The 13,133-nt window shown below is 39.2% G+C and overlaps 1 protein-coding gene, 1 long non-coding RNA gene and 1 other non-coding gene across 3 annotated transcripts; 1 reads left to right on the top strand and 2 right to left on the bottom strand.

Annotated features, from left to right (window-relative positions):
* Positions 1-4,696: 4,696 nt before the first annotated feature.
* Positions 4,697-7,757, top strand: LOC131298219 (uncharacterized). Its single transcript, XR_009190470.1, has 2 exons — positions 4,697-5,073; positions 6,158-7,757. It is a non-coding gene; the product is annotated as an uncharacterized LOC131298219 (long non-coding RNA).
* Positions 7,758-7,994: 237 nt separating this feature from the next.
* LOC131298216 (perakine reductase-like) lies at positions 7,995-13,017 on the bottom strand. The gene is made up of 7 exons (XM_058323570.1): positions 12,861-13,017; positions 11,722-11,892; positions 10,208-10,411; positions 9,793-9,965; positions 9,386-9,482; positions 9,126-9,279; positions 7,995-8,424 (listed from the first exon to the last, which is right to left on the bottom strand). Exons 1-7 carry the CDS (start codon positions 12,909-12,911, stop codon positions 8,237-8,239), a joined length of 1,038 nt encoding a protein of 345 aa, XP_058179553.1. The 5' UTR covers positions 12,912-13,017; the 3' UTR covers positions 7,995-8,236.
* Positions 12,430-12,541, bottom strand: LOC131299321 (small nucleolar RNA snoR100). The gene has a single exon (XR_009190705.1). It is a non-coding gene; the product is annotated as a small nucleolar RNA snoR100 (small nucleolar RNA).
* Positions 13,018-13,133: the final 116 nt, after the last annotated feature.

The following is a 13,133-nucleotide window of genomic DNA, read 5'->3' as shown; positions in this document are numbered from 1 at the left end:
TGACGGTGGGTACATGGGTTTCTGGATCCAATGAGAGGAGGACAGAGAGAAACAATTTTATTTTATTTTTTTTTTTTGGGGGGGGGGGGGGGAGGGATTTGCATAATGCCTATTAATGTGGGAATTGGAAACCATGTCCATGTATATCCCATATATAATGTATATCCCTAGTATTGTGGGGGAATTGAAAATCACGTCCCTGTAGTATGTATCTCTCTTTGGGGAGGATATAATAGGGCAAAGTGACAATTTGAGGATGGAAACATAAGTATTTAAAACCCCCAAGATTGACACCTAAATAAGTCTAGCAAAGAGGATATCTATTTAATTTCCTCTAAAAATTACAGAAAATTAGCGTAGGGTCCAACTATGAAGGGGTCTTGGAGATTAAGTATGGGCTGAGTTTTTTTTAAGGCTATAGATCCGTGCTTTTAAAAGTCTTGAGGCCTAAGAGCATGTACACTAGATTAGGTAAAATAATCTAAGATATTTTACCTAAGCAAAAACCCAAAATAAGCATTGCACCAAGTTAGCAATAGCCCCTTTTAAGGTTATGTAAAATAAATTCTGCAATAGTGCTTAGGTAAATTTACCTAAGAACTATTCATCATTTATATAATTAATATTATTTTCTCTCTCTTCTAGCCTCTTTCTCTCTTGCAACAAGAAAAAGAATAGTGAAAAGAAAAGAAGAAAAAGAAAAGAAAAAAGAAAATATTATTTTAATAAAAAATAGGTAAAATTAATAACAGTAAAGCTACAGATACAGTGTACAAACTATTTTTGCTCTCGTCTCAGGTTTTGCAAAGATGATCGGAGCCGTTCATTTTGTTCAAAATACTTCGTTTGGAGTCCCTGTAAAAAATCACCTCAATCCGATACCGGAAAGAGTGTTTATGAATCATCCAACTTTGCTAAATTTTGAAGCAAAGTTTGATGATTCATAAACACCCTTCCCAGTATCGGATTGAGGTGATTTTTTATAAGGACCCTAAACGAAGTATTTTGAACAAAATGAGCGGCTCCGATCATCTTTGCGAGACCCGAGACAAGAGCAAAAATGGTATGTACACTACTACTGTGCAGCAAGTGTTGTACCAGTAGCAGCATTCGTAAAATAAATAGTATTGGTGTACTATTGAAAGAGATGTGCGTAGTTAAAAGGAAAGATGTGCACTGTTCATTGACAATTTTGGCTCAGTTTTTACCTAATCTGATGTACTTGCTCTAAGGTACCCCTAAAACACACGCACGCACTATGAACTACTAATCAACAGCCATGGATGCGGCGACCACTCACAGTCCAACCACCACCAACCCCTCTCTCCCGGACCTCTCTCTCCCTCTCCCGATCTCATTCTTTGTTCCGTTTACTCTCTCTCACTCATTTCTGTCTCTCTGATCTGTCTCCCTCACTCCCAATTCTCTCTCCTCCCCTCTCCGCTAATTAATTGTGCAAACCGGCCGCCGAAATGAAGCTGGTGAGTTCCCCAAAAACCAAATTCCTATTGTAAAGGATTTTAAGTTTTAACCATTCTAATGGGTTCTTCATTCGGGGGCGATAATTTTTCTCCCAAAAATCTGAGTGTCGAATTATCGGATAGAATAATTTAATAATGGACGGACAACCCTTCAATGCAATCTACTGAAATCAGATGCAGAGATGGAGACATGGAGTGTATCTGTGTTGGAAAAGTTACACTTGACCCCCTAGCCTTTTGGAGAAGAAACAGTGTGGCCCCAAGACTTTTATGACTCACAGATGGACCCCTTTAGGTAAACTTCTGAAAACAACAGATTGGCCCAGACCTTTAGGACATGACCATTTAGTCCCTAATTTCATAAGTAGCTTTAGAATCAGACCAAAAATAACAATTAGCTTAGAGACCCACGACCCAATATTCCTAATTAAAGTTAGTTAGTATGTTCAGTTAATAAGTTTCTTTTGAAATCGAGTGTTAATTTGTGTAAATGATGTGAATGGATAGCTATGAATAAGAGAGTAGGTGAGACTGACAACACGTATAATAATTTGTGCACTGATGAAATATGTTTCAAAACTGCGGATATTACAAATATGATTTTGGAGTTTTTTTCCTCCTTTATTTTGTTGGGTCTAGAAATTTTTAGCCAAATTGTTTGGTTTCCTACAAAAAGAAATTAAAATATTTACCTCCACTTTTTCACGAAAAATATTGGGCTATCGTGATTTGGTTGAAGAGGGTGTCATGGCACTTGAGTTTATACCCACACAAGATCAAAAAACGGATATTTTCACTAAGCCTTCAAATTCTCTTAGGTTTAAGTACCTTAGGAAATCTCTTGGTTTAATTTCTCTAGATTAGACAGATTATCATATCTGTTGGTTTATTACAATTATACAAAATAGGGATTTTGCATATATAATCTTATTTGTTAGTCTTTTTGAAATAATACAGAATATTGATTTGTATAGATAGTCATATTTGTTACTTTTATTGGGATTATACATAACACACTTTCAAAAAAATAACCTAATTTGTTGGACTTTTGTATAGATTAGACAGATAACGACTTCTGTTGGTTTTATTGCGATTATAAGGAACACATATTTCACAGAGATAATCTTATTTGCTGGTCTTTTGGGGATAATACACAGTATAGATTTGGACAGATAATTACATCTATTGATTTATTGTGATTATATATAATAAACTTTCGAAAAAATATAACCTCATCTGTTGAACTTTTGGAATAGCACAGTGTATAGATTGGGTAGATAATCATATCTGTTGGTTTTATTGCGATTATAAAGAAAATAGATTTCGCAGAGTTAGTCTTTTGGGGATAATACACGGTATAGATTTAGACAGATAGTCACATTTATTAATTTATTGCTATTATAAAGAGTACATATTTTGCATAAATAAACTTATTTGTTGGGCTTTTGGGATAATACAGAGTATGAATTTAGACGAATAGCCATATCTATTGTAGGGAAAATGGTACAAATCGAAATGTGTTTTAGTCTAGTGTCATAGATAAAGAACACATAAAAGGTTATCTGTGTGCTTTGTGTATCGCACATGCTATGTTATCAGTGTGTGTTTATTTGTGTTATAATTAGGATGATAAAATAACACATATAAGATTATCTGTTTGAGTTGTGTGCCATACTATAACGTTATATGTATTTGTTTGAGTTGTAATTAGAATGACAGAGTAACACATATAATGTTACTTGTATGCTTTGTGTGTCACATACATAACATAGGAGTATAACATTACATGTGTTATAATTAGAATGACAAAATAGAACATATAAGGTTATATTTTTTTTTGTGTCACACATAAAAAGTTAATGTATTTATTTATCATGTGGCAATTTTTTCCCATAAAAAGTTGAAATTTATAAACAATAACAAACTAAGGCACGTAAAAGGTGTTCGTGAGCATGTGCGAGAGTGTGGTCACGAAAGCGCCAAAAATTTCTCAGAAGTCTCAAAGACTGTCGTCAGTTTGCACTCTCCAGACTGAACCTCTTTTTTTGTGCACGGTTTCCAATAAATTTTATTATCAGTTATTATTTTCATTTCTCTGTCTTTTTCTCCACTCATTGTATAAAAAAACTTTCTTCAAAATCTAAACCAAACAAAGTTAAAGCATCATGTAAAAAAAAAAAAGAGACAGCATGTGATAGTCTTTTTTTTCCTAAGGAGCCCAGATTTTGGCTTTCGCTTCTCTCTCTCTCCATTTCCTTTTCTAGTTTCATCTTTTCGAACCAGGGAAAAGGCTCCAGTTGTGTTCATTTCCTTTTCTATTTTCATCTTTCATAAACCAGCAAAAGGCCAAACTGTTCTCCAGCTTCGAATTCATGTAGTGTACTAGAGAGAGAAAGAGAGAGAGAGAGAGTCGGCGACTCGGCAGTTACCAAAGCCTCCGCCACCGATCACCATTCTTTTCGGCAAGCTTCTACTCCACGCCGGCTAGGCCCACCTTTCGCTCCTTCCCCACGCACGGAGATGCTGCTGGAAAATCACCGCCGTTGATTGACGGAAATTGTTGTTTGGATGTGGCGTCAGGAAAATCACTGGTGTTGATTACCAGAGGCAGCGATTGCGAGATTGAGTGAGAGTGAGAAGTGACGTTTGGGTTTGACGAAATGGGGTGGTTTTTACGTAAAGGGGTAATTTTGTACTTGGATTAAGCGGTGGACTGTAAGTGTTTTGAAAATAGAGTGTGGACGGGCGGCGCTAGAAAATGCTTAAAATGGACCTGCCACCAAATGGCCCTAAAAATTAACGAATTATAGTTACATTCGATTCAGCTAATTTTTTACGAGTTCATCCGGAAAACTATTTTTAAAATTAATGAAGGACTCGAATAATTTGTGTGGGATTTGAAAGCGGTCCTCGCGTGCCGATTCGCACACAATGCTTGTTCGGTACCCATAAAATTATTCTGGAATACATCCACCATTTTCTTAGGAATACATCCACCATTTTCTTACTAACAAGTATCAGCTCATTTCGAACCCGTCCTAAACACTAATTAACCAGCCCCTGATGTCGTCCCTAACTCCGAGCGCCTTTTCTTCTTTCACGCTCTTCTATGCGAGTCACTTCTTGGCTACTGGCTCTTCTCCAATACATAAATAACTCTTTTGTGTTTTGAAATGTGAAGGAGCACAATGCTCATTATCACGTGGTTAGATAAGATCAACTTCTCACACCATAAATACATATTTTGTAACACCCGTCCCAGGATATTTAGGGTTTCGATTTAATTTTGAGATTCAGGGCTTAATTCGTATTCATTGAATTCTATAAGGGGCCTTGGTGTGATTTGTATGGAGATTGTTATTGGTTTGGAGTATAAAGTTGAGAGGGGAGGTGACCACGTGGGATTTCTTCCTAAGTGACTAAATAGCCATCAGGAGGATATTTCCTCATTCTCCCCAATTCTGTCGACATAGCAAGAGAGAGAGAGAGAGAGAGAAGAGAGAGAGAGAGAGAGAACGGGGGAGGAAGAGGCCACGGCTAAGGGGGAGGGAGGAAGGAGAGGTCCGTTTTTGGTGATCCAACTCGGTAACGGGTAAGTTCTTATACTCTAGAAGTATAATTCATATTTGATTTCATGTTTGTGTGGTTAGATTCTCCATGGATTGAGTTTTGGAAGGAAATTGACAAAGTTCATGTTTTGGGTCGAATTCATTGGGTTTTATTATGAGTTTGTTTTTGAGGCATGGGTGTGAGTTAGATATGTGTAATTTTCATTATAAGATGTGGTGGTGGTGATTTGGTGGCTGTTTGGGTGGTTTTGAGGTGGTTGGTGGAGGTTTGAGGGTTGAATCCCGCAGCTGCCTCGCCGCAGTTTTTCCAGATTCGTGTTCAAACTTCAAACAGGCATAACTTTGTCGTTATAAATCGAAACAAGGCTTATAGTATATCGAAATCTATGTACTGAAAGTTTACTTTCTAACGGTGGTAGTCTAAGGTGCATATTGAATCGGACGCAGAGGCGATTGTGAGGAGTTGCAGTGATGATCAAAATCCTCCATCCGATATAGCAGTAGTTATCCATGATTGTTTAATCTGGAAGAATTCTTTCACTTCCTGTGTTTTTGGCTTTGTTAAACGTGAATGTAATAGGGCTGCGCACTGTTGTGCTCAAAAAGCCCTTTCCAATGGCATGTCCGGTCTGTGGACATCCATTTTACCCCCATGGGGTTCTCATCTCTCTGATGTTTAGGCTTTGCCTATCAGATGAATAACAACTTTCTCACCTTTTGCCAAAAAAAAAAAAAAAAAAAACGGTGGTAGTCTGGTAAGCTATTTCCAATCAAGTAAAAAGATATGGCCAAAATAAGACAGGCTGGTTGTGGTTGTCATTCCTGTTTTGGGAGTTTTGTTGTGTTGGGCTGTTTGGTTGAGATTGTACACTTGTGGGTCTTTATATTTGATATATTTGGGTGTGTTGGAGTACCTTGGAGTATGGGAAAGGTGTGTGAGGTCTCCCGGGTACGTGGGTACTCCTGGACACCTCTAGAGATTTTGGTGACTTTATGTAATGTTTGCCCCATGAGCTAGTGTAGAAGGCATGTTATGATTTGTTAGTCTAGCATTTGGTTTAACATCCCAAGATGTTCATATGCTAATATGGGTTAACTTGTGATTAGGTAATGAGCTGGTCTTTTAGGAGGTGCCAGGACCGTAAGTTTGGCATACTCTAGTCGAATCAAAGGTGAGTGTGTCTGATATGGTACTTCTCAATAAGATATTGCTGTGGTGGTAAGTGTATATCCTACTAATGGTATTTTAGCTTTCGATATGATTATCGTTATATAGATAATGCGGTGGAGGTGATTGTATATCAACGATATCATACTAACCGAGGTTTAGCTATTTGTGGGGGCTCCGTTCCGGTTGGTTCGTACTTTCTGAATGTGGGTTCTTGGTTAGCTCCTGTTTCCTTGATCAGTCCTGCAAAACGAAGCACGACTAAGAGACCACACCGGAGGTACTCCGGAATGGCCCTCCGGTGCAAGAGTCAAATTGCTTGCGAGAAGGAGTTAGGGATTAGGAGCTAGGGTTTTGTTTGAGCATTTCTCTTCCAAGTAGGCATAATGGGATATTTGTAGGGAACCCTTAGCTTGGTCTCCAAGATTGCACCAACGCTCAACACGCGTCGGCTGATGTCACTGTTGCATCACGTTTAGGGTTTTACAACCGTTTTCATGATGAGCTGGCACCTTCACGTGCCACCATCATTGTCCTCATAACCGTTTGGATGACGTCACGACCATCATCATTGCCATGGTTACTGTTCTGATGCGGATGAGCTGGATCGTCGGCCAGGCTACGCTCGGCACCGAGCGTGTTATGGGACCTTCGGCAGCTATCCAAACGAACGTATCCTTCACACCGAGCGGGTGCAGGGAATGGAGAATCAAAGGAAGTGGTAATTAGAGGGACCCTCGGTTGCAGGGACCCTCGGCTATGGTTGCTGATCCGAACGTCCAAAGAAAGATGTCTTGGAGTTGGAAGGAATACTGGGTCACGCTCGGAATGGCCCGAGCCATTTTGCTCGGCCTGCTACACTATTAATATGGATATATGTTATGGAGATTGTATATCATGCTATATGTTGTTTTGGCTTACAGTATGCGTGCTTGTTGTATGTTGATTGTATCCGCGGAAGGATTGTGGAGTGAGTCACGCCATGTCATATGCCATTCCGTCTAATTAACGGAGATTGGGAGCATGGTTTGCGGGACACAATGCCTTGGGTACATGGGAATATGGTAGACGTGTCACTGCATGCTTGTGTGATTTATATTCATGTTGTTGATTCAGTTATTGTTGTGTGGTTGTTTATTGGATAATACTGCTGTGTTTAGAGGATGTGGTGATTATTACTATTATACTCATATGGTTATTTCAGTTATGTTGGTGGTGTATTCTCGTTGATATTCTTTTGGGTATTGTGATATTTTATTGAGCATTTCTATATCTCACACACTCTGGCTTTTCTTTTTGTACTGCCAGGTAGCATGTGGCTTAGTGTGGGTTCCCTACTGGTCAACGCTTTGGAGAGTGCTGAGACTAGCGCTGGGTGATGTCTTTGGTTAGATTGTTGTGTAGCTGATTCATCTAGAAGTTAACCTAAATGTTTTGTAATTAATTGAAGAGAGAGATATTTATTATAACTTGTGAGTTGAGGTTTTGGCGTTGACTTGGTGGTGTTTTTTGTGAGAAGTCTTCCGCTAAGTTGTATTCTGATTGGTTGTAGAGTGTGGTGTGATCTTTTGTGTGGAATGCCACGTGGCCGCGCTGACTCGGGCCCACTCTGGGTGCCGTTTGCGGGGCGGGGCGTGACATATTTGGTCATCTCTCACCATCACCATACTATTATGCCCTATACTGCCATCTGGATCATAGTAACTCTGATACCACTTTGTCGAAGACAAGAAAGCAATATAATCAAACACTCGGAAAAAAAATAAAGGAAGATAATTAGAGAAGTTTAGAGCTCTTTCATTCACTCTATTGTTCCCTCCATACATTGCATTCATACTTCCAACACTCTCATTGTGTCTTATGACTCACTCCTACACTACTTGAAGACCAACACAACACTAACTTGCAAATACTACACATAGCAACACACAACTCAGGAGACACAATAACAAATTTATTTCCTCAGCATGTAAACAACGAGAACGTTGAATTTCACCATCAAATAAGTTAATCCAAAATCACTTGGAATTCTTCAGCGGTGGTGTGTCTGCAAACTTATAGGTGGCTCGATAATAGGCTTCAAACATCGCAAGGCCTTCTACCTCGTGGATGGGCACTGCATCAGTAATCTCTTTCAAATCTTCTTCTGTGAGCTTCACTCTCAGAGCTCCAATGAGCTCATCAAGGTTTTTAACCTTAGTTGTTCCTACGAAATGTAAAAGGAGAGCTCAAATTCTAACTTAACTATTACAACCAAATCAAGGTATGAAGAGATAGAAGAAGGACAACACTTAGAGCAGATTCGACAATGATGTGGAGTGAAGGGATACCAGTCGGCGTTCGCCCACTTTGGGCAGGTTAACTCAAAATGATCTGGTGATGTTACTTACAAACAAGTAGACTAATTGACAAGAACAAAACAAAGGGCTTGGTGATTTTCTCCTGCCCAAAAGCTTGTTACTGTTCCATAAAGCGAAACGACAAAATAGAAAAAAGAAAACACTTTTTATTTAGATTGAATATCGGAGTTGTAGCACACCAGTTGTACCTTCAAGTGTGGACAAAAAACAACTTTGTGACTTCGACTACATGCCTCCCAAACTCACAGACCAACCTTTCTAATCAAAATTAACATCAGCGCGTTTCATTTTTTGCAGATTTTTTAACAAGGTTCATTGGAGCTATATTTCTATGCTTCAATCAAATGGATTTTGAACTTTAGTGCTCAATTTGCTTAGTCTAGAACGGAGACAGCAGTTACCAGCAAATCCTACTCCTACTCCTCCTGCTTAATCTGGATTCTTGCACTAATGAACCCAGTGGGAAATCTTTTCAAAAATAAAGGAACACAACTTCACATTCTAGCACTTCAAACTTGTGGAATCAAAATTTTGATGAGTCACTCACCAGGAATAGGAACCATATCATCACCTTGATGAAGAACCCATGCAAGTGCGAGCTGAATAGGGGTGCAGCCATGCTTTTTCGCCAACTCTTTTATCCGATAATAGAAGATCTTGTTGCGCTCTAAATTCTCTCCTGAAAACCTAGGATGTGTTTGCTGATAGAAAGAAAATGTTAGCCATCCATTTATCTAGTTTATTTGAACCAACCAAAATGAAGAGCTATCTGAATGACAAATAAAATACATAGTTCCAGTTCACTACCAAGGTGCTACATTCAGGGACGTCCTCCACAACTCTCTTGCCGCCAAAAAAACCTCGAGCAGTGGCGCAATACAGAACGAACCCAATTCCAAGTTCCCTGATAACAACAAATGGTTTGGGGGAAGCAGAGATCAAAACAAAATGGAGGTGTAACAAACAATAGTGAATGACTGCAAATTTTAAGACGCAAACTCCAATGGAGAAGAAATAACAAAGATGAGTAAGGGGAAATTGAACGGTACGTATAAAGTAAGGTGTATTCTCCTGATAAACATCACTCCGAGGGTGAATTTGTTGTCAAGACGAAGAGTGATATTCAAACAGGCATCTCCAACTTTTAAACCAAAACCTAAGTAAAATCAAGATGAACATTCTAGCACAATTTTATTGGATGCATTATGGAGCACCTGCAAACGGGGATTATTTCTTCCTCAATGTCACGAGTCAGAAGGGAATACTCCATTTGTACAGCAGAGATAGGATGCACGGCATGCGCCCTCCTTATTGTGTTTGGGCTTGCTTCTGATAATCCAATGTATTTTACTTTACCCTCTTCCACCAACTTCTTAAGTTCCCCCATCTGTTTGTCAAGAAGAAAATTCAAAGGGAAAAAAAAAAAAAAATACTAGAGTTAGAAGTAGGACTAACAGTTCCCAAAATTTAGGGGTGGGAAATAAAGATCTCACTAAAATTTTGCAGAGAATTTTTCGAGAAAGCATGAAAGCCATTTACAATAATACAATGAACCCCACTTGTCTGAACATGGCAGCACCCATGCTTGATGGGGTTCAGTGAAATGGAAAAAAGAAACAACACACTTACGGTCTCCTCTATAGGTACAGTTTTGTCAATCCGGTGTATATAGTAGAGATCAATGTAGTCTACACCAAGGCGCTTCAAGCTAGCCTCACAGCAGGAGCGAGTGTATTCGGCAGTACCCTTCACCACAATTTCAGTAGGGATAGACTTGACGCATCCAAATTTTGTGGCTAGCTGGATCTTATCGCGAGGCAAGTGCTTTAATGCCTGCAATTTTTTAGGTTCTACACATGAAATATCGCACCTAGAAACCAAAAAGCAGATGAATTTCTTCTTTGGAAAATACCCAACAAAGATAATGTCCCAAGCATACAGATAAAAGTGGAAGATAAGGAGGCACTCATGTTCTGTGCGAAAAAATCAAAACAGCAATGCAACTAGTAAACTATAAGTACATGCAAAGCATATTCCAGCTAAATCAAATTCTCAACAATAGCCTGGTCGTCTTCTTCTGAATCGAGAAGATCTTGTTCTTCTGAATTGAGATGGCCTTGATAAGTCGGGTCGTCCTCTTCTGAATTGAGAAGATCTACGTAGACAAACCACTTCGAAGACATAGGTTAGCACTTGGTAACAACGTTATGATAAACTGAATACGACGTTTGAAGTACATTGCATCTGTCCAACTTCAGGACAAGAGATCCATCAGATCTCTCCAAAACCAAATATTTTTAGATTATATTTTCTTTCCTGATATCCTTCATTAGAGGCATAAGATCTCTATTCGATATTAAGTGCAATTATAGGAGGCCTGTATTTTTTGAAAGTTGAAGTACTGGCTGTTCTCAGCACCAATACATGAATATTTGCAAAATGTCTTCAAAATTTGGAAGACACGAGAAATAGGCTATGATGTTCATGTTCTACAATCCTATTTCAAGTAACTTCTTCTACATATCATAGTATACTTGATAGATCATGTATGGCAGTTTACAAACCTTTTCCTTTTCAACTTTATAGGAACAAAAATCAGTTAGAACTTAGACCAAAGTAACCACCAAAACCAAAAGAACAAACATCATCCTCCAACATTTCATTTCTTCAAGTGCTTCCCTTCAAACCCCATATATAAAAAGAACAACATCTCCCGGATGATTCTTCGAGGTGTAAATCCATAATATTCACATTCAATGGTACATCACATCTCAGTCAATGAGGATAGAACTGGTAACAAACATGGAAAAACTTGAGTTGCAAGATGTGCTTGTTCGGTGAATGTGAATTAATAGAAGCCAGGCATAACCCATATATCATCCAATGGCGAGTTATCAAGTGATGATCGTCCGACACTGTCACACAGGTCTTTAGCACAATACCAAGAAGAACTCATGCTTAGTTTTTCATGACTTCTTCAAAGAAACAACTGTAATCGATTTCTCATAATTACAGAGAGTTCCCTTCATTAGTTTCTCTGTATATTGAATGTGCATGAATGGCTACAATATAACCAAGTTCAGAACAAGCCAAAATACACACGTATCATGTACAGATGAAAGCATGTCCTTGTATACCCTTACCTTGGCAACTAGTATTTCATTAGCATGGTCAGCACCATAAATATCTGATGTATCGAAGAAAGTGATTCCTTTACTAAAGGCATGCTTGATTACTGCAATGCCATCCTCATCAGAAACAGGAGGGTTGTAGACTCCAGTAAGCCCCATACAGCCATAACCGATTTTTGAGACCTGGGAGAAACAAGCGTTGCCCAAGTTTAGATAATGAATGACAAACAAAAGTTCATTGCAAAACTCGAAGATTGTGAAAACACACACTGACACACACACACAGCCCCACCACCCCATAATTTGACAAAACGCAACCTGTTAGTCAAGAATTTGGCTTTCCTGTCCCAACCCCATAAAATCTCAGAGATTGTGAAAACCAAGTGTCTAACTAAGCCTGAGGAGGATTAAATGCTTGATTTGAAGCCACTCCTGAGGAAGATCCTCTTGTTGAAAATCCCCTCCTTGAATTTTCTCTGTGTCCACTACATTTTGCATCTATGATCTGATCTGTTCATTTAGGCAGTTACCTCCTAGGATTAACAGCTATTTCAAAGAAATGGAAGCCCATACAACGACAATAACAGAACTCATGTAGTCCCCAATCATTGGGGGTACGGTGGAGACAGACCTAACTTTCAGGAATATATGCACAAAGCGACTGCTCTTAGAATACCACTAAAAAGTGGTCCTGCCTCCAAAAATCAAGGAGCTAAAGTACGTTTTGTTGCGAAACCATGCCCAAATGGCCAAATCAAAGCTGAAAGGCATCAGAGGCCGGGCCGAGAGACTCAAGTCAATTTATGTGCACGTTACGGTGCTTCCTTCATTCATAGTCCAGAGCACCGGACAAATGGGTCACGATCATGTGGGTAAGAATGACCCATGAGCCTCTATTTCCATGGAATACAATCAACGAACCCCACAGTTGAGAGGTCTCGAGGAAGCACTGAAGCAACATGCTTTTTTTTATGCACAGACCCACTAGTTTCTGGATTCCCAGATAATCGAAATAGCAATTAAGTACGATAGATATAACTTCAAATTAGCAGTTCCTTGTCTCCTAATTAAACAGAGTCACCATAATCCATTCCGGGTGGAAGTTGATAAAAAAAAAAAAACCCATAAATTATAGCTTGCTTTTGGTTTACCTCAAGTCCCTGGTTTCCAAGCTTCACCACCGGCATCTCGACCTCGGCCATTTTCGCATAAACACTTTCCCCTTTCCTTAAAAAACTGGAAGTGTTGTTGTGTAGAGCAGCAGGGGAGTCGTGGGTACATATATATAGAGATAGGAGTACTGGGCTGACTAAAGAGTAACGAAGAGTGGTGTTCATGCGATTCGTACACCCAAACTCGGGGTGGGGCCTGCCTGACGTAACGGATTACATTTCATCAGGGGTGCTGACATCATGGATGACGTC

This window comes from Rhododendron vialii, chromosome 8a, assembly GCF_030253575.1.
Source record: "Rhododendron vialii isolate Sample 1 chromosome 8a, ASM3025357v1".
In the NCBI taxonomy this organism is placed as follows: Eukaryota; Viridiplantae; Streptophyta; class Magnoliopsida; order Ericales; family Ericaceae; genus Rhododendron; species Rhododendron vialii.
The sequence above is the reverse complement of the archived record's forward strand: the minus strand, read 5'-3'. Positions and strand labels throughout refer to the sequence as shown.

Excerpts from the sequence above, each read along its gene's own strand:
- LOC131298216 (XM_058323570.1), bottom strand. The coding sequence starts at position 12,911 with ATGGCCGAGGTCGAGATGCCGGTGGTGAAGCTTGGAAACCAGGGACTT. Across the intron at positions 9,966-10,207 it reads CTGTACCTATAGAGGAGACC|ATGGGGGAACTTAAGAAGTT; the intron begins GTAAGTGTGTTG and ends CTTGACAAACAG. Across the intron at positions 9,280-9,385 it reads TCCCTGAATGTAGCACCTTG|CAAACACATCCTAGGTTTTC; the intron begins GTAGTGAACTGG and ends TCTTTCTATCAG.